The 19,845-nt window shown below is 49.4% G+C and overlaps 1 protein-coding gene and 1 long non-coding RNA gene across 2 annotated transcripts in view; one reads left to right on the forward strand and one right to left on the reverse strand.

Moving 5' to 3' along the window:
• The first annotated feature begins 832 nt into the window (after positions 1-832).
• Positions 833-7,923, forward strand: CRYBA4 (crystallin beta A4). The gene is made up of 6 exons (XM_021073683.2): positions 833-853; positions 1,445-1,495; positions 2,152-2,270; positions 3,944-4,085; positions 5,904-6,046; positions 7,595-7,923. The coding sequence occupies exons 1-6, from the start codon at positions 833-835 to the stop codon at positions 7,740-7,742; spliced, it is 624 nt and encodes a 207-aa protein (XP_020929342.2). The 3' UTR covers positions 7,743-7,923.
• The window catches only part of LOC146396624 (uncharacterized), a 49,579-nt gene continuing 35,420 nt past the window's right edge, over positions 5,687-19,845 (reverse strand). The window contains exons 2-3 of the long non-coding RNA XR_014826871.1: positions 8,964-9,096; positions 5,687-7,892 (exon numbers count right to left, since the gene is read on the reverse strand). This is a non-coding gene — a long non-coding RNA (uncharacterized LOC146396624). The remainder of the gene's footprint in view (positions 7,893-8,963; positions 9,097-19,845) is intronic.

The raw sequence follows: 19,845 nt of genomic DNA on the forward strand, positions 1-19,845 counted from the left end.
CTCAGAGGGTGGGTGTAGGGGGAAAAGGTGCACAAAGCAAATTCTATAAACTCTGGATATTTGGCCGAGTTGCTGCAGTTTTCAAAGCATGTTCACACCCACCAGCTCCTTTAATATGCCCACAGAGCCATCTGTTCCCCTCTCTGGGCTTTGTGGGCCCCAGAGACCCTGGCCCAGCCACGTTTTGTGCCTGCATCCCTCTGCTCCCCTTCAGGGTCCCCGAACTCTAACCCCTTCAGGTCACCAGCTCCAAGTCCCCACCTATGCACCATTGCCTTCCTCTCATTTTGTACAAATCCTCCTCACCCTTTGGAGCTTAGTTTCAATGCCACCTCTACCAGGAAGCCTACCGTGATTGCCCCCGCTCCCCTTGGGAAGATGAAGGGACCAGGGAAGGGAAAACATACAGGCATTTGTTGAATGTTTCCTCTGTGCCAGTCATGCTACATAACCTGACAACAGCCCTGCAGTGTAGTGTACTCTTGTCCCGTTTTACAGGCAGAAATAGGGGGAAGGACATCCCCCAGGTCACACAGCCAGGAAAGATGAGGTTTTTGGACTCTTGGTCTGCTGCTCATTCCAGGCAGGGGTCCCTGGGAGGGGATCAAGGCAGCCTCGTCCCTCCTCTTGCCTTCTTCATGGATGATCTCTGAGGGGGACAACCCGACCTTTCCCTCCCAGCCCAAGCCAATGCTGCTGACACCTCTCCACTGGAGCTCCAGCGATGGCTTTTGTTCCCATTGCTCACTTGCTGAGTCAGGGCTCTGTCCCCCAGGGGCCCACTCTCCTCCCTGCCTATAAGAGCCTGACCTCGGCTGGGCCCAGGTCTGGCATGTTCTCTGGGTCCGTCTCGGTAAGTCCCAGGCTTGGAGGTGGGGTGGGATCCCAGCTCTGGGTGAACATCCTGGGAGGCAAGGGAGCCCAGGTCCCCCATCCTAGGGACTTTGCTGTGTCATCCTGAACGTCATCCTCATCCTCACCAAGGCCAGGCTCCAGATGGCAAGGCTGGTACCTGCTACTCTTGCTTAAACCTAGACTTAGTCCTGTAGTCCTTTTGTCTCAACTTCCACTATTAGAGTCCACCTTTGGGGGTCAGAGGCTGGCTTTGGGGGACTCTCTTAAGCTGAGCACCTTCCTGCTTGCCAGCAGTGATGCACCCACCCTGTGGAAAGTCTCCCATCATGAGCAGATAAAATAATACAGAGCAGGGCTTTAAGGCAAGGGGACCCAGAATGGGTAGGTTTTTGAGATGGTGAAAGGACAGAAGAAAAGGAGATGGCACTGATCAGAGATGGAAAGGGAAGGGGGGATGGGCCAAAGCCCCACTGTGCCCCTAGCCCCATGTGGACCCCATCCAGACCCTGTCCCCACCCAAATGAGTCTTCAGCGTCAAGGAGGGGAGCAGAGCCAGAGCAGAAGTTTTTCATCTTCTTCTCTGGTGTAGGAAGCAAGCAACATGTCTCTGCAATGCACCAAGTCTGCGGGACACTGGAAGGTAGGAAGAGGCGTGACGGGATGTCTGGGAAGCAGGGGCGTGGCGGGGGTGGGGGATACAGGTCAAACCCAGGTCCTCACCTTCGTTGAATTCCCCAACCTGCTCCCCAGGGGATGGTCAGTAATGAGAGCTCATTTCACAGAGGATGTAATCAAGGCTCTGAGAAAGAAAGGATATTGCCCAAGGTCATAAACAGGGGTCTTGATTTAAAAACCCGAGTCTTCATATTTAACTGTTCCTCACACTCTGGCAGACAGCTGACTGGTGACTGCACAGTCTTTGGGCATGATTTCTTTGACTTCTTCTGTGTTAAAAAGGAAAAAAAAAAAAAAGCCCAAGCTTTGAATTCGTCATCTTGCTTTGAAAGCCCAGAGGTCCACAGCAAGTCCACATAGAGGGGTTGTCCCCGCAAGTTGGGACGTTGGCTGCATTACCGCCTATCAACAGTAGGTGGCACTGAGCAGAAGCCACCCATTGCCACAAGGCCTGTGATCTCCAGCTTTCCGTCCTCTCCCTCCTTACCTGCCTGGCCCCTGAAAGGACCTGAGTTTGCAATCCTTGCTTTGCCTGGTTTGCCTGACTCTGAGTCGTGGGATGTGCCCCTAACCCCTCACTCCCCACGGGACTCTGATGTGGGTCTCCACCTTTTCTCATAGATCGTGGTGTGGGACGAAGAGGGATTCCAAGGCCGGCGGCATGAGTTCACAGCTGAGTGCCCCAGTGTGCTGGAGCTTGGTTTTGAGACTGTGCGATCTTTGAAAGTGCTGAGTGGCGCGTGAGTTCAGGGGGATCAGAATCCGGGGGGGAGGGACAGGAAGTGATTTAGACGGGGTGCTGGGACTTTTAGATGTCCCAGATCCTATCTTCCCAGGCTCTAGCCAGTGTACCTTCCTTGGGTCTGAGATGCTGAGGAGTCTGAGATGCAAGAGGGAAACGTAAGGTTGCTCAGGTTGTGTACTGCCCAAATGTAGGGGGCGCCATTCACACAGAGCCTGGCCATTGGATGAGGCAGCCCTGCAGGGGCAGATCTTTAGAATTCAGTGTGGAGTCTGAAATGTCCCTCTTAGGCACAAATCAAAAGCCAAAAGTATAACTAGAAGTAAATATAGTAAAAAATAATGCTAGTAATCTTTAGTTGAGCATTGTTGGCTGACTGAGGCGCAGAACATGAGATATATTTTTCTTTAAAAAAAAAAAAAAGAAAGAAAGTGAGAGGTTAATGAGATGCAGAGAGATGTCAAGGACATACTAATACCATACTGAGGCTTCCAGACCAGCACCTTTCAGTAGAACCTCCTGCGATGATGGAAATTTTCTACATCTGCTGTGTCTGATTTGGAAATGGCCCCCTATGACCATCAAGCATTTGATGTGTAGCTAGTGTGACTAACGAACATGAATTTTAAATGCAATTTAAGTTCATGTAAGTTTACATTTAATTAGCTACGTTGGCCAGCGGTTACCATATTGGCTAGAAGTTTCTAGAAGCTTAGAAAGATTGAAAGAAAGTCCTCTCTATGAGCTTTGGAGTCACTTCCTGCCTGTGAGTGCATAAAGTTATCTTGGGTGGTTATTATGTATCTCACAGCAGGGTAAATGCTCTTTCAGCTTCTGCTTTGTATAGGTGGGGGTGGGAATTCAGACAGATGGGAGCAGTAACGTGTCCACAGTTACCTCCCGCAAGCTGACAGATTTTGCCAGGAAGGAGACAAGAAGCTCAGGTTTATTACTTACATAAGATGGCTTGTCAGTTACACAGAGGGCAAATGCAGGGTCAGCATGGTGTCAGCCTCCTGTGTCCCCTGCTCCATAGAGTGACACCAAAAGGGGCCAGTGCTGCAGGAGTGGTGGCCACTGTGCTGTGAATTGCCATTCCATCTTCAGCTATAGCCTGTAACTATCCTCCAGGGTGGTGAGGCAAGAAGTCCCGTATCTCATGGGACCAGGGAGATGGATGCTGGAAGCTTTTCTCAAGGAGGAGATGAGAAATGGTCTTGGCCATCTCCCTATGTTCCAGAGGATCACGAGGAACCCAACAAGGCTAAAGTCAGGGTGTGGTCAAGCCTCGTCTATGTGGCTTAGAGGGACACATGCCAGGGTGGTGGGCACGGAGCTGGTCCGCTACCTGTGGGAAGCACAGCAAAGCAGTGGGCTGCTAGGCTAGATGGGGCTTCTCCACGCCAGCACAATGGATGTGAAGGGCCAGGTGATTCTGAGCTGAGGGGCTGTCCTGTGCCTGGGAGGATGTTTAGCAACATCTCTGGCTTCTACCCATTAAACACCAGTTGCAGATATCTTTTCCTCGCTCCGCCAGTATGACAACTAAAAATGCCTGCCCACACTGTTAAATGCTGCCATAGGCAAAATCACCCTTGCAGGATAACCACTGGTCTGGAACACAGGGTGGGCGGCTCCATGCCTCTCGCAATCTCTCCCCTCTGTCTGCAGGTGGGTGGGTTTTGAGCACGCCGGCTTCCAGGGGCAGCAGTATGTGCTGGAGCGGGGCGAGTACCCGAGCTGGGATGCTTGGAGTGGCAACACAGCCTACCCCGCCGAGAGGCTCACTTCCTTCCGGCCCGTGGCCTGCGCAGTGAGTCCTGCTGCCGCCTTGTCTTGGGAAGGCCTAACCCTTCCAGTGGGGGCTTGGGAACTGGATGTCCCAGATGCTGATGTCACTTCTTCCAGCTGTGTCACATGGCAGGCCCTCCCCTGAGTCTCAGTCTCTTTATCTTGAAATGGGGCCATAGCTCCTAAGTCATGTGCCTGTTGCAAACACCCCTCCCACTGCAACGTCAGTTAAAATATGAGCCCATGTGTGTCTTCTGTTCCTTTTTTCATGACTCAGGGACACTGGGAGAAGCTGGGTGGCAGAGATGGCAGGGCAAGTGACAGAGAAGTATTCTATTTTGTGTGACTAATTTGATATCTGTGTTCTTGACTTTATACTTTAGCTACTGTTCACAGAGTATGGGGGAGGTGGGCATTATTATTTATGTCTTACAGATGAACAAACTGAGGCTCAGGAAGGTGTATTTTTTTTTCTTTCAAAAACAACTTTTATGGAGTTCCCATTGTAGTTCAGTGGGTTACAAACCCGACTAGTATCCGTGAGGATGTGGGTTCCATCCATGGCCTTGCTCAGTGGGTTAAAGGATCCAGGGTTCCTATGAGCTGTGGTGCAGGTTGCAGATGAGGCTGGGATCCCGCGTTGCTGTGGCTGGTGTAGGCTGGCAGCTGTAGCTCTGGTTCGACCCCTAGCCTGGGAACTTCCACATGCTGCAGGTGTGGCTCTAAAGGAGAAAAAAAAGCCCAACAACTTTTATGGATTTTAAATCATATACAGCACATGTATTTATCACCTACAGTTTAGGGAAAAAAAAAACAAACAAAAAACGATATGGCCGAATAAGAAAATAAAAGTCACTTATAGCCACCTCTCTGAGACAGAAGGCCATTGTTAATGGTGTTAGAGATTTCCTTGGTCTTGATTGCTGCCCTAGATTACATCTGCAGTGATTGCTATCAGTATCTATGTCTATATCTGTATGTCTATACCGTCTATAGCTACACGTCTATGCATGCATGTCATTTGGTTATAAAGACAGAAACAATGAGCCTAAATTTTGGAGACAAGCTTTTCTCACTTTGCAAGTATGTCATGACCCTCCTCCCAGGCGATTAAATCTCATCTACGGCATCATTTTCCACAGCCCCTCCAGCATAGCCTGTTGTGAATGTTCATGTGTTCCGCACACGGCCCAGGCATTATGCGGGTAGGGGGACCCACGTGGACTCTGACAGATGCTGTCCCTGCCTTGACACAGTTTACAGCTTCTGGTTTCATTTAGTCCTCAAAACAATCCTGAAAAGTAGATGTGGTTAATTTCAATGTATAGATGTGGAAACAGGCTCAGAAGTGCTGTATGACAGGTTTACGCTCAGTTGGCTGGTGAGTGGAGAGTCAGGATTTGACTCCAGGTCTCCACAGCCTTCTCTTGACCATAGTGTGGGAGCCCAGGTCACCACCTGGTCCTCTGCTGCTGAATACTTAGGTTGGGTTGATTCGATTTGATTTGATTTTTTTTTCCTCTCTCCCTCCCCGTCCCCCCTCCCCTTCTCTCTCCCTCCTTCCGTCCCTCCCTTTCTTCCTTCCTTCCTTTCCTGTTATCGCCAAGGCTTATTTACTCCTTGTTTATTTTCTTTGTGCACATTTCTGGAAGGGGGATTTCTGGAAGGGCAAACTGTACACCCCTGGCAAGGTTTCTGGGGCCTGTTGTCTTATTGTCCTTCCAGAAGGTTTGCAAGGAAGGCGGCTGTTAGAGACAAAGGTGGGGGTGTGGGGCCAGCAGAGGCTCCTGGGCTTCAAACTGAGCAGCTGATGTTTCAACTCTGTTCCCTGTGCTGGCAGAACCACCGTGACTCAAGGCTGACCATCTTTGAGCAAGAGAACTTCCTGGGCAAGAAAGGAGAGCTGAGTGATGACTATCCCTCCCTCCAGGCCATGGGCTGGGATGGCAATGAAGTGGGCTCCTTCCACGTGCACTCAGGGGCGTAAGTGGACGCAAGACTCTGCTTGGCAGGGAAAGAGGGGATGTTAGGACGGATGGGGACACCCCAGTGTGCTGGGGACTTTGGGGATCTGATGCCCACAGGCCAGAGGAGGTATACTAAGGCACAAGGAAGTATCAGGCAAAAGTTCTGGGATTGCAAGTAATGGACAGCCAGATCATGCTGATGTTAAGCTCAGAGGTTTTTTTATTGGCCCCTGGATTTAGCCTCAGGCAGAGCTAGATCCAGCTGCTACAGCAGGGATCTTTCTATCCGTCTTGTTCTCCCTGCCTCAGTGTGGCTATATCCTTAGGGAAGCTCTTCCCAAGTGAAGGCAAGATGGCAGCTTCATCCTTATAATTCAGCCAGCCTCAGGGGAAGAGAGTGATTTTCCTCAGTGATTACACCAAAGGCTCTCATTGGTCTAACTTGGGTCATATATTCAACTCTGAACCAATCATCATGTCCACAGGGATGAGGGTGTTCTGATTGGCTAGGCCTGGTCACATGTTCAGTGCTAGAGTAAAGATGTTCCCACCTGGACTGAGAGGGGAGGGGCAGCAGTTTCTCAAACCTGAAGAGGAGAGGATGGATGCCCAGGAGTAAAGAAACAGATGTGGGTTAGACAATTTTCTCCACGTCCAACTGCAGGTAGGTAACTGAGTCCAGCTTCAAGCCCAGGACTGACTGATCCTTCCGACCCTTTTCATCTAGCGGGTAGTTGAGGTGTGAGATCCTCAGTTATGAAGGATGTTAGAGCCACCTTCTCAGGTACTCCTTGGCTCCTCCTGGTTGGCAGGGGCACAGATGGGAAGTAGGGTTTTTATTTTATTTTTTTAGTTTTCTCAGGAACCACCAGAGAATCTTGTTGTTTTAGCGTAGGATGAAGCTCTTGTGATTCTTGAGTCCACTTCCATCTTACAGAAAGAGAAATGGAAGCTCAGAAAAGGAGACGCCAATCCTTGCCTAGTCCTGAACGACGTAGGGATCAATGAATTGAAAGAACAGCAGCCTTTTCCTTGTGCCTCTAAATAAGGCAGGAGGGGGAATGAATAAGGCTCCCTACTTCTCCCTCCCTTCCTTCCTCAAGTATTTATTTGGTCCTTCTGCACCAGGTGCTGTGTTAGGAACTAGAGATAATGATGAACCAGACACACACCCCTACACCCAGGAGCTTACTGTTGGCAGAGGAGGCTGACATTTTACAAATAATCTGTTAACACATAATGGCATGAGTGATACAAATGAAAAATAGGGGACTGTGGCCTAATTTGGAGAAATCAGGCTACTCTGATGAAGTGAGATGATTGAGCTGAGATCTGAAGGATAAATACAACTTGGCTAGGAAAGAAATGGCTGGAATGGTATTGCTGGCACAGGGAACAGCATGATCAAAAAGGCCCAGTGGTGAGAAGGGCAGTGCACATTCCAGATAGGGAAGGAAGACCATGGTGGCTGGAGTGTGTTTGCAGCATGGGGTGCCCTTGTTCCTGTCTCACTCACCATGCTCGTGCCTCTCTAGGATAACCATCTGCCTCTTCCCTTTCCCAGCTGGGTTTGCTCCCAGTTTCCTGGCTACCGAGGTTTTCAGTATGTGCTGGAGTGTGATCACCACTCAGGCGACTACAAGCATTTCCGGGAGTGGGGCTCTCATGCCCAGACCTTCCAGGTGCAGAGCATCCGAAGAATCCAGCAGTGAGCAGGGAGACCAGCGCTGAGCAGTGAACATGTGCTTGTCTGGAACAGAGGAGCTGTGGAAGCTGTTAGGGACTCTCTCCTCTGCCTTCCCCATAACCCGTGTGAACCCAGCACCCATGTGGGCCAGTCCATGCACAGTCAGCACGAAAAACTAAAAGTAATAAAAAAAAGGTCTAGTGTTATCCTGTGGTTTCGAATTTTATTAACCCTTTCGCAGAACCAATTTTTAGCTTTGTTGTCTTTCTCTGTCATTTGTTTATTTCATTGAGTTTTGCTCTTATCCTTAGCATTTCCTTTCTTCTTCCTTTTTCTAGCTTTTAAAGGTAGACTCTTGGGTCATTAATTTTGGCCCCTCTTCCTTTCCCCAATATAGTCATTTAGAGCTATGCATTTCCCTGAAAGGGCTGCTTCTCACAAACTTTGATTTGATGTGTTTTTATTATCATTCAGTTTGATATTTTCTAGTCCCCCTTATGATTTCTTCTTTGACTCATGGGTTATTTCAATACTAAATACAAAATCTAAATATTTGGGATCGCCTAGATATTTTATTGCCATTGATTTGTTATTCAAGTTCCATTGTGGTCAAAGAATATACTCAAGGTTTCAACATTCTAATGAATTGAAACCTATTTTATTTATGGCCCAGCTTATGGTCTATTTTTGTTAGACTTGAAAATTATTTAAATCCTGTGGTTGCTATGTATAGTGTTCTATAAATGTTAATTAGGTCAAGTTGGTTCACAACATTTGTTATATTTTTCTATATCCTTGACAATTAAAAAAAACAGTTTTTAATCAATTAGAGAGGGCTGTTAACATCTCCTACTATGAGATTTGGCTTTATCTGCTTCTCCCTTTAGTGTTGACCATTTTTGCCTCCTGGGTTTTTTTTTTTTTTTTCTTCTTCAAGAATCTTGATGCTCTGTTATGAGGTGCATATATATTTATGATTGCTGTCTTCCTGATGAATTGTTCTAAGCTTGTGTTTTCCTAAGCCATTCATGGAGGGAGCCAGTTCTTTCCCCCCAGATTTCTCACATGCATTTTCTCTCTCCCCAGTTTTTTCTCCCCCATTCTACCCTGGAATCTCATTTAACACATTCCACCTTAGAAGTCTTTAAAACAAAGAAAGAAACTCCCAGTTCCATCTGCAACCTGAGTGGCAAGATCTACACATACATTCCCTGCCCCTCAACAACCCCCTCCAACCCCTCCTTACTTTCTCTCCTGCTTCTTTTCATATAGATTGTCTTAACGACATAAGACATCTGGCTGTTTTTCCAGACTATCTTCCTTTGTCATAAATAAGTCCGATAGAGTCAGGAAGGGGTGGGGTTCTTCCGAACAGCCTGCTGGAAAAGATAACATTATCTGGCTCAGGAAGGGGAGGGAAGTGTTGAGGAACATTTGCACTTTAGTAATTTTTAACCCCTCTTTGTATCATCCCACTCATTCAAACAATTATTTGCTTTGGACCTACTGCACACCAGGCCTGGAGATACAGTAAATAAGATACACAAAATCCTTTCTCTCACCCAGTTGGATGGGGAAGACAGACAAGTCTAGAGTGAATTGCAATATCCTGTGATCGGTGCTCTGATGGGGAAGCACAGGTGTGTAAGAGAGATAAGAAGGGCCTGGATGGGAGGGGGCTTATCTCCCCTAAAATCCCCACCCCCACCCCTGTACTCCATCCCTGAATATCTGCTGCCTACTCGACACCTCCATATGGATGTCTAATGTGCATCTCAAACAGAATCCATCCAAAACCAAAGCTACACTTTTCCAGCTGTTTGGGCCAAACCTTTGGCATAATCCATAATCTCTCACACCCACAACCTAATCCAGTGGCAAATCCTAATGTCTGTATCTTCAAAAGTTACCAGAACCCAATCCCTGGTCACCATCCCTGTTGCTCAGACCTCTGACATGGTTCAATTCACCTCTATTCATTCATTCAATGAATTTTGGTCAAATGTCTACTATGTACCAAACACTAATCTAACAGAGAACAAAATAGATAAAAATCTCTTCCCTCGAAGGATTTACATTCTAGCTGGGGGAACACTGATGTTATTCCCATACTCCATGGTTCCTCACTTAGGATTTATCAACAACTATTTTGTGGATACTGTTACTTTGCTCCTTGAAAAAAAATTACGCCCTTTAGTTTTGGATACCAATGGTGTCTACATTGCTGGAGTTCTCACAGCTTGAAATAGTTTAATGTGTATTGTGACTCTTTGGAAAGGAGAATATTCAGTTTCCAAAGTTTATTTGACCATACAACCATTTTTATCCCCCACCCCACTTCCGCCCCCCCCCCCACAGAGCATCTTGCATCATGAAGAACAGAGGTGAGAAGTGCTGCAGTTAGCTGCAATAGTCATTCACAGCCTAGTATAAATTAGTTTGGGCCAGTTGGGTTCTGGAATTTGGCAGGCTTTAGGAAATGCACTGTGTAAGTGGTAAGTGTTGCTATGGGAGTAGGGATACTATTCAGGAAGTAGTCTCAAGATCAGTCCTAGGGAGTAGGCATTAGGAAGACATAAGGGTGAGAACAATTTAGAGAGAGGGTCCTGAAGTCAATCTTTGTGGATTCTGAGGTTTTGCTGAGGCCGAGGCTGGGGATTGGCCACTATCTTCCAACCAGAACTGTCCTTACTCTGAACCCCTGAGACCCTGGAAGGCACTGGATGTAGGGAGGTGCCTTCTAAAACTATACCCACCATAGAGAGGTGGCTGTCTGACCCTGACAGCTTCAAGCTGGTACCACACCCTGGGGCAGAGGCCATCACAGTCCTGGATCCCCATCCTGGGCTTACCAGCTTGTCACCTCAGTTTCCACATCTGTTAACCGGAGAAGCACGATACCCACCTCTTGTAAAAAGTTGAATAACATATTATACCTGCCAGTGACCGAATATGTATAAAGTACTTGGTAAGATCTCAGAAAAAGTTATCAGAAGTTGTGCATCACTCTTGGTATTGTTATCTGCATTACTCTACCTTTTTACTTCAATAGCCGCTCATCTGTACTCCAACCCCCTTACCTGCGGCATGCCATCCTCATAATAATAATGATGATGATGATGGTAATATTGTGTTGCTTTCTTTCACATAATTTAAACCTCACAGTAAGTCCTTGACATTATTATCATCCCTATAAAAGTCATAACGAACTTGAGGCTCAGAGGTGTCAAGCAACTTACCTGAGGCCACCCAGCCCATAAGAGAGCACTGAGCTCACTATATGTTCTATAAGGTTTTGTGGAGCCTTAAAGAGATACTAGGTATGAATGGGATTTAAACAGTAAATCGCTAGGTTCACGTTCTCCTTTAAAAGAGTTAAGAAAGCAGCCCTTCATGCTTTAGTATAAATAACTGGGGAATCTTCTCATCTATCATAGGAAAGTCATGGACCCCTAGGGTCAAAGCAGGCAGTATTTGCTGAATGAATGAATGAATGAATGCGGGAGCCTCATTGGAATTTGATGGCAGCCTTATTAAGAGCCAGCTCCAGTTGCAGCCAAGAGTGAGGCTGGCAACTATAAAAAATGGGACCCCAGATGTGAGATGACAGCTGGAGTGACAGGCAATAAAGAGACAATTTGTCAGGGGTGATCTTGGGAGGGGAGGAAAGAGAGCGTGAAATTATTTTTCATATCTTGCTAGGAGACCAATCCTCCTAGGTTATAAAGGAAAGGGAACTTGAATTATTGATGCTATTTGTTCAGAAGTAAGTGGTAAGCATGGAACACTCATCATTCTGAACACCACACTTGGCGAACCAGACTGACCAAAGGGTCTGGGGTTGTGGATCGCAAACAAGCATCCTCTTGGCCCAGAGAGGGAAAGGGCCCACACGGCAAGCACTATCCACATGACGGCTCCTAGGCCTCATCCTCCAGCTACTCCCACCCAGAGTGGGCAGTGCAGCACATGGGTGACAACACATTTGGAGTCATACACACCCAGGTATGAATCCTGGATCCCAAGTTTTCCAGACAGGGGTGACCTTTGGTGGTGGTGAGGTCCTTTGCTTCACTGAGCCTCAATTTCCTTACCTCGTAAAGGGGAAATTGATACTTGAAAAACTGCTGAGAAATACAGAAAACAAATTTATGGTTGTCAAAGGGGAAGGGAGAAGGGGAGGGATAAATTAGGAATTTGGGATTAACAGATACACACTACTGCGTATTAAATAGAAAAACAGCAAGGAACTACTGTATAGCACAGGGACCTTTACTCAGCATTCTGTAATAACCTATCTGGGAAAATAATCTGAAAAAGGATGGATGTATATGTATAACTGAATCACTTTGCTGTATACTTGAAACTAATTATAAATCAACAATATTTCAATTTTAAAAAAATAGTGACAATGCACCCCAAAAGGGAGTGGGAAAAATAAGATGGGACATAGTGTGAGGCTTTTCTTTGTTATTCTTCTTTGTCCTCCCTCCTCTGCCCTCAGGTTCTTTCTCTCTTCTGGGGTTCCCCCAGGGGCAAAGAGGCCGAGACCAAGCTGGTGGTGGGAACCATCAGACAGAAAGGAGAGCAATCACCTAGAATGAAAGGAGGTGAGAAGTGGAAAATCTTAGGCGGCGTCTTGAGTGTGTTTATGGGGTGGGGGTGGAAGGAAGAAGGAAAGGAGAGGGGAGAGGAGGAAGAGAAAGAGAGAGGGGAGAAGGGGAAGGAGGAGGGGGCGGAGAGAGAGCGCTCTTGCAGGCAAACCCTGCCAGAGGCTGCTCCCTGGAACACCTAGTCATCACTAACAAGGACCAAAGCAATGATGATCACTGTAACGGCAGTAACAAAGCTCATCACCACAGCCCTTTGTAAAGAAACAGCATCTACTCAGGGTTTACTTCCTGCTGGGCCCAGGGCCAGGCACTCAATCATCCCTCCGACAGTCTATCGCCCGCAGCTCCAGTTCGCTGCCAGTGAGGGACCAGAGCACCAGGAGCCCAGACCTGACCCTGTGTGCGGGGCGGGGTCTGGTACCTGACCTTGAGTGGGTGGGGCCCCCCCACGCTACTTCCTGGCACTATTTACCCGGGCGCAATTACAAGACTAATGGAGGGGAAAGATCCTTGGGGAGGCTTTTTTTCCTGCCAGTGGGTCGTGACTGCTTCTTCCCCAAGGTGCAGTTTACCCTTTTCACCTCGGTTTTGGTGTAGAGAATCGCCTTCTCTCCTGAGTCCAACGAGTTTGTCCCACCTGATTCCAGAGGGGAAACGGCCACCCGGGACCCAGTCTGCCACAAGTGGTCACCATGATTGGGCTAAGGGAAGGGCAGGTGACCAGGCTGGGGCCGCTTTGGAAATTTAATTGGAAACATCCAGAAAGAGAAGCTTTCTATGTGCTGGGCTTATGAAGAGACAGGGTGTGAACCTGAAACCTGCCTTCAAAGGCAGCTCGAAAGCAAAACAAAGGTGGGGGAAGCAGAGGCCAGAAACGGGGAGAATGAGTCCAACCATCCTGTTATGCAAATGCCCCAGGACCTCTTTATCACATGAGCCCCAACACTCCCCCCCCCCCTTTTTTTTTGCTTAAGACCTTTTAAGCTGGGTTTCTAACATTTACACTTGAAAAAGTCCTGGCTCTTTTACTCCCCTAAACCCACCAGAGGAGACAGAAGGAACTCACCACTTCCCCTCCTTGTCTCTACCTAGGGACCCTGGTGGCTTTTCTTTTGCAGGAACGTGGGCTACCCATTTTTCTCCGCAGCAGTTCAGAAGCCCTTGGTCTTTCACCCTCTGACTGTTCTTGACCTTAGTGACCGTGATCATCCTCCATCGCTGACTCTGTCTCCTCTTCCCCCAACAGGCACTTCCCCTTGCCCAGGTGAGAAAACTGAGGCTGAGACAGGTAAGTTGATGAGGTCGTTTGCACAGAGAACCGGAAGCAGAGCTGGGACTCGAACCAGGGACTCCTGAGTTTTGTCTGGGGCTCTTCCTCCTTACTCCCTTAGGGAGGTAAAGGCACCATGATTCTGCTGAGCCTGAGATGGCTCGCTAGGTCCCTTGGAGCCTCCCGGCCCCCTCCAGTCCACCGGATTCCTGCGCCGCACTGCCACCCGGTGGTCACACGCGGAAACAACCCTCCAAGGCAAGGTCGGAAGATTTTCTGCCCTGGGGCAGGGATAGGGAAGCCGGCAATGGTATAGGAATGGATGGGGAAGTTTATAGGAATTTTGGGATCAGAGATTTGATTAGGAACCCTAGAGTCCTTCTCTGTTTCTCTGCCACAGCAGTGTCTCTGTGCGTCTACCTTCCTTTCTCGTTGTAGACCTTGGACTCCTTTGAAATGAATTGATTTCCTCTTTCCCTTGGCCGCCAGAGGACACTCCTGGTGACCAGACAGTACCAGGTGGCAGGAATTCGGAAGAGGAGCTTAATCCCCATCTCCATATTCCTTTCTCTGAGCCTCATTTTTCAGACTTATTTTATAGTTAGTTTTCTGCTTGGGCTGAGGGCATCCTTAAAAGCCACCCCTCTTTGGGGGGATGATGAGGGGACAAAGCAGGGTTACACATTCAGAAACAGCTTGCCTACCTCCTGCAAACCTCAGTTTCCTCCCCTATAAAGTGAGCACAAGAATCCATGCCCAATATGGTTTTCTGTGGATTTGGGGGAATGCTCAGTAAATGTTAATGCCTGCCCTATTTCCCGTCTTTCCACTTCCCCACCCCACCTCAGGTCCCTGCTGCTTGCCTAGGGCAGGGCAGACCAGGATGCAAACGGGATCCAAAACTCAGATCACTTTGTCCCCAGACCCACTCTGTGCTCTGCAGACCCACTGGGTGCTCCTGCTGGAGGCTGGTACCCTGAGCCCAGCCCCCACCTGCTTCCTGGAGGATTTTCCTCCAGAACCTTCTGCCTCCTGCCTGCAGACACCACGACACTCCCAGCTGATTTGCGGAAAGCCCAGATGCATCTCATAAACAAGGAATGTGCTGTTCTGCCGAATGGTTGTGGTGTGGCATGCGGGGGTGGGCAGGCTGGGTTAGATGGAGCCACGGGAGACAGGGAGGACCGTATGGGCTGCTGGTCAGGAGGGGGATGATGAGAGGCTGGTGAGGCATCATGGGGCTGGGGTGGGAGAGGGCTCCATGAGGGCAAGAGCTGGATGCAGTTGCAACTGCATCTTTGTTCAGACATCTTGTATCTGTATCCTGTTAGCCTTGATTTACTTGCCTATAAAATGGGGATGGTATGGGTACCGCTGCTGTTGGGCTGTTACAGCCATTACACTTAGAGCATTTAAACCCAGGAGCTGAAACACAGTAAATGCTCAGTAACTGTTATCATTCGCCCAAAATTTCCTTAGTCTCATCTCTGAGGGCTTTGCCTCGCTCAGAGGGTGGAGTTCACACTGCATCTGAGTCTGGGGAGAGGACTGCAGGCAGCAGAAAAGGGAGGATACAGGGGAGGGTTTCAAGGCAACAGGAGCAAAAGATAAAGACACAGCCACTAACTCCCTAGAGCCAGATACGTTCCTGAAAGGGGATGGCACTTCTGTAGCCATTTCTGGGTGGGCACTTGAGCTGTTTGATTGCCTACTGAAGGAGGGGGTGACTTTGGGAAGGCAGGAGGAGCTGGGGACCCTGGGGACCCTGGGATTACACCATTAGCATGGCCATATTGGAACAGAAACTTTCCCTCTCTGAGGCTCTGTTTGTTCATCTATAAAATGGTTTCCAAAAGTTCTTCCGGACTGCAGCATTTACGCTTCAAGGTCTAGATACCTTTTGACAGACATACATGGAGGGCCTCCTGTGGGTCAGACACTGGGTCAAGAAGCTCTGGTAATGTGACAGGACAGTGGAACAGCAGGATCTCACAAGCTGGGGTGTGTGTGTATGTGTGTGTGAGAGCACATGCAAGTAGATATGTAACCTCAAATCGAAACAAGCTCTCAAGGAGTGGGACATGGGGCAACCAAGGAATGTATGTATCAAATGGGCTTGACTTTCTTTTCTTTTTTTTTTTTCTTTTTAGTATCACACCTAGGGCATATGGAGGTTCCCAGGCTAGGGGTCTAATCAGAGCCACAGCTGCGGGCCTACACCACGGCTTATGGCAACAGCCTATCCTTAACCCCCCCGAGCGAGGCCAGGGATCGAACCCGCAACCTCATGGTTCCTAGACAGATTCGTTTCCGCTGCACCACAACGGGAACTCCCAAATGGGCTTGACTTTGACATGGAGGCTGGAGGCAGTTTCCTGGGAACAACGATGCTCAGGCAGGGCCCCTGGCAGGGTGCTGGGCGGCCTGCGGCTGGAGCAGGAGCTTGATGAGGGATGGACATCTGCAGGGATCAGCCAGACAGGGCCTTGCTGGCGAAGGTAACAAGCTTACTCTGCATCCTGAGATGAGTGGGGGGGTCATTGAAGGGCCATGGGCAGGGGGAGTGAGGGGAACAAATTGGAGAGGCCTGGAGGGGAAGCAGGAGGTCCCAGCCAGGGAGGATGGAGGCAGGGACTGTGGTGGCAGTTGGTGGGGTGAGGAGGACTTGTGATGCCAGGAGGCTGCACTGATGGGGCTGCTGTGGGCAGGTCGGATCTGGGAGTAAGCTCTTTTCTGGTTTCCTTCTGGCGCTGTCTCTGACTTCTCGGGCATCTGCCCTCACAGGAAGAAGATGGGGTGGGAGGGGAGGGGGGATGGGGAGGCTGCATCCGCTTAGAGCCTTTCTCTCTGTTGCAGCACCTGCTGGGGCGGCTGGGAGGCCGGGGAGCAGGTGCGGGGCGTCTGGAGGGGGTCTGCTTGCAGATGGATAACGAGATGGGGCAGATGAGAACAGCACACACACTGCCCGCCTTCTCTGTTGTCTGGACACAAAAGCCCAGACAAAGCAGCAGCAGGGACATGGGACACGGCCTCACGGAGGCAGGCACACACTTGCTGGAGACAAAGAAGAGGGGGGCAGAAGCAGATCAAGGCGTGGGGGAGGAGGAAGGCTTGCGTGACTTCAGCCAAGTCTGCCTGGTCTCTGAGCCTTGCTCCAGGCACCGTAAACAAAGAGGTTGGGGGACACGAGTGGGCTCTGAACCTACCCAGTCTGATGGTCTCTTTCTCAAGGAAGAATTGATCATGGGTCCTAGCAGGCTGAGGGTACACTTTCAGGTCTTGTGGCTGGAGAACGGACCTGATATTAAACAGAGCAACCATGAACATGGTGTGGGGTCCACATCAACCTGCATTTAGTTAAAAGCAACGGCTTGGGCGCACAGCGTAAAAGAGCTAGTGCATCTGTGGATAGGACTGAAAGGTACACACTTTGCAGACAGGGTTTGTGTCCGTGGAGTTCTAAGATGAACTTATAACAATTTCCCAGGACTAAGAACTCCAGATCTTGGATGGTTTCTAATGGTCCTTCCGAGAGAGAAAGAGAGAGGGGAATACTTATGAAGCCTGTAACCATGTCATATGTTTTCTGCAATCAAATCACTGAATTCTTCTGAAAGCCCTGCAAGAGGTTGTGTTATGCCCATTTTACAGAAGTGGAAACTGAGGCTCAGAGTGATGTCACATAGTGAGTAAAGGCCAGAGGTGTGATTCAAACTCAAGTCTGCCTAACTCCCATGCCCATGTCTTGCCTGGCAGCTAAGCTGAGTGGAAGGCAGAGAAAGGAAATAAGACAAAGAACCAGGTGGCAGAGAGCCTTCAGTCCCTGGTGAGCACCTCCTCTCTGCCCCTAGAGACAGTTGGAGAAAGACAGATGCCTGTTAATGTGGTTTTGAGCCTGGATGCAGCTGTTCCTGAAACCATGATAGCCTGGACTTGTTTCTGCCACTTGAGACTTAAAGGTCCTAAAGAAGAATGATCAATAGAATTATACTTCTTGTGATTTTCAATCCTCAGGACCTGGGACAGTGTGTCTGGCACTCAGCAGGGCTTTCCTTGACCTCAGAGATGAGTTGGGTCACTAGTATACATTCCCATCAGCTCCCTGTACTTCCTCCCTGATGGCCCTGCTCACAGTGACTTCTGCTGTCTCCCTGACTAGGCTGTGAGCTCCAAGGACATAGGGGACTTGTGTTGTTCACCCTCATATGCTAGACTGGCATGTAGCTTCTCAAACTGGGGAGACCTTGGATATGTTGAACACAGGGCGGGCACTGCTGGTTGGGATTGGGCAGTGGTGGGTGAGGAGACTATGTCTGATCCACTGTCCCCACGGGTGTCCCCTTGACACTCACCATGCCCACACACCAGCAACTTCTTGCCGCAGCCCCTGTGCCTCCCTGCTGACGGCCAAGGGCATGTGTTTGGTCTGTGCCCGAGGTGGCCTGGAGGTGGCTGGGGTTGATGCACGGGGAGCATCCTTCAACTGTGACACGCAAAAGTTGGTGGGTTAAGTACCCTGGCTTCTTGGACCTTAGGTGGGACTCCGGTGAGTCCTGGTTGGTCTCCCAAAGGACCTCAGCAGGACTGGGTCCTGGTTTCTGCAACAACATGCTTCCTGTCATAGACTGCATGATGTCTCTTCAAAGTCATAGGGTGAATTGAACATGACCCCAATGTGACTGTATATTGGTGATAGGACATTTACAGAGGTCTTAAAGATTAAATGAGGTCAGTGAGTGGGGCCCTAGTCCGACAGCATTGGGGTTTTTATGAGATGAAAAGAGACACCCGGGGTGTCCACCTGGGAGAAGATGACTGTCTGCAGGCCCAGGAAAGAGGCTGCAGGAGAAACCAGCCCTGCTGGCACCTTGATCTTGGACTTTCAGCCTCCAGGACTGTGGGGAAGTAAATTCCTATTGCTGAAGCCCCCTGATTTGTGGCACTCGGTTACGGCAGCCTGAGCAGAGCTGTGCATTCATCAACCCACATGATCTGGCTTTTTTCTCTTCCTAGTCTCGCTTCTTTACTCCACTATCAGTGCTTCCTAGGATCAGCTCCCAAGTAGACCAAGTGCATTTGAATCCTTGTCTCAGAGTCTCTATCTCAGATAACCTAGGCTCTTAGGGTCCACGCCTCATCCAGCGGGACTGCTGGCCTTTGCACATGAAAGCAGCCGCCACTAGTTGAGGGATAGCACTAAGACGGGAAAACACTGAAATCTGCTCCTCTGCGGGAGTGGTTCTGATCCAGCGATGTCCTTCCTGAATTGAGTCAGAGATTAACCACTGCCATGCCCATCCGGGGCAGGGGGGTGAATGGACCCCAAAGTGCCCCCAGCAAGGTGGTGGGGTCCAGCTGGCTGTGGGCCGGTGCATCCTTTTTCAGGGAAGGGTTGAGTGAACCTGAAGGCAGATGGCTTTTTCAGACATTCTGAGTGCAGCTTTCTGAAACAGCACGGGGTCTGAATCTCAGCTTCAGCATTTTCTAAGCTGGCTGACCTTGGGTAAGTCACTCCCCCTCTCTGAGCCTCACTCTCCTTATCAGATGGAGATGATATTGATATGTCCTCAGAGGGTGCTGGGAGTGGGGAATGTGGGTACAGCGTTGAGTAAGTGGGCCAGGGGTTCCGTTGTGATGACGGGGGGTTGGGGGGGTAGGGGGGATGGGATGGTGCTCTGGGAGGTTGCAGGGAAATGTTGAAAGGCCACACCAAATACAGCTCTCCTCTGCTCTACAAGCCCCTTCGTCTGAATTTAGGGAAACACCCCAGAAAGGATAGCTGCTCTAATGAATCAAAGTGAAGTTTCTATCTGAGTGAGACTGGGAGCTGCTCAGGGAACAGCTGTCAGAGGGAAGCTCCCTTGAGGCTCTGATAGATGCACGCAGGCTCCGTTAATAGCATGACTGGAGGACAGGTGAAGCCTAGCTTCTCCTGGAGCCCTTCCTTGGAGGGCCTGGCAGGTGTGGCCAGAGCAGGGAAGGGGGTGGGGTCTGTGTGACTAGTTTAGGAAACAAGGTGAAGAAGTCCTCCTTGCTACTTCTCCATGATGCCCTGACCTGGCACGCAGTGGGTGGGTATAAGGGAAAAGGGGCACAGAGAGGCATGTACCCCAAAGGCCTGGAAAATGGGACTCAGACAAATCCCTGTTCACGGCAGTGTGATCCACAGACACCAGAAGGTGGCAACAACCCACACGTCCATCAGAGGATGGATGGACACACAGATCATGCTGTATCCATACGGT

Source organism: Sus scrofa, chromosome 14 (genome assembly GCF_054392235.1).
Source record: "Sus scrofa isolate SSC_HxYL_T2T_F1_AM1 chromosome 14, Sscrofa_HxYL_maternal_Yorkshire_Landrace_v2.0, whole genome shotgun sequence".
NCBI lineage: Eukaryota > Metazoa > Chordata > Mammalia > Artiodactyla > Suidae > Sus > Sus scrofa.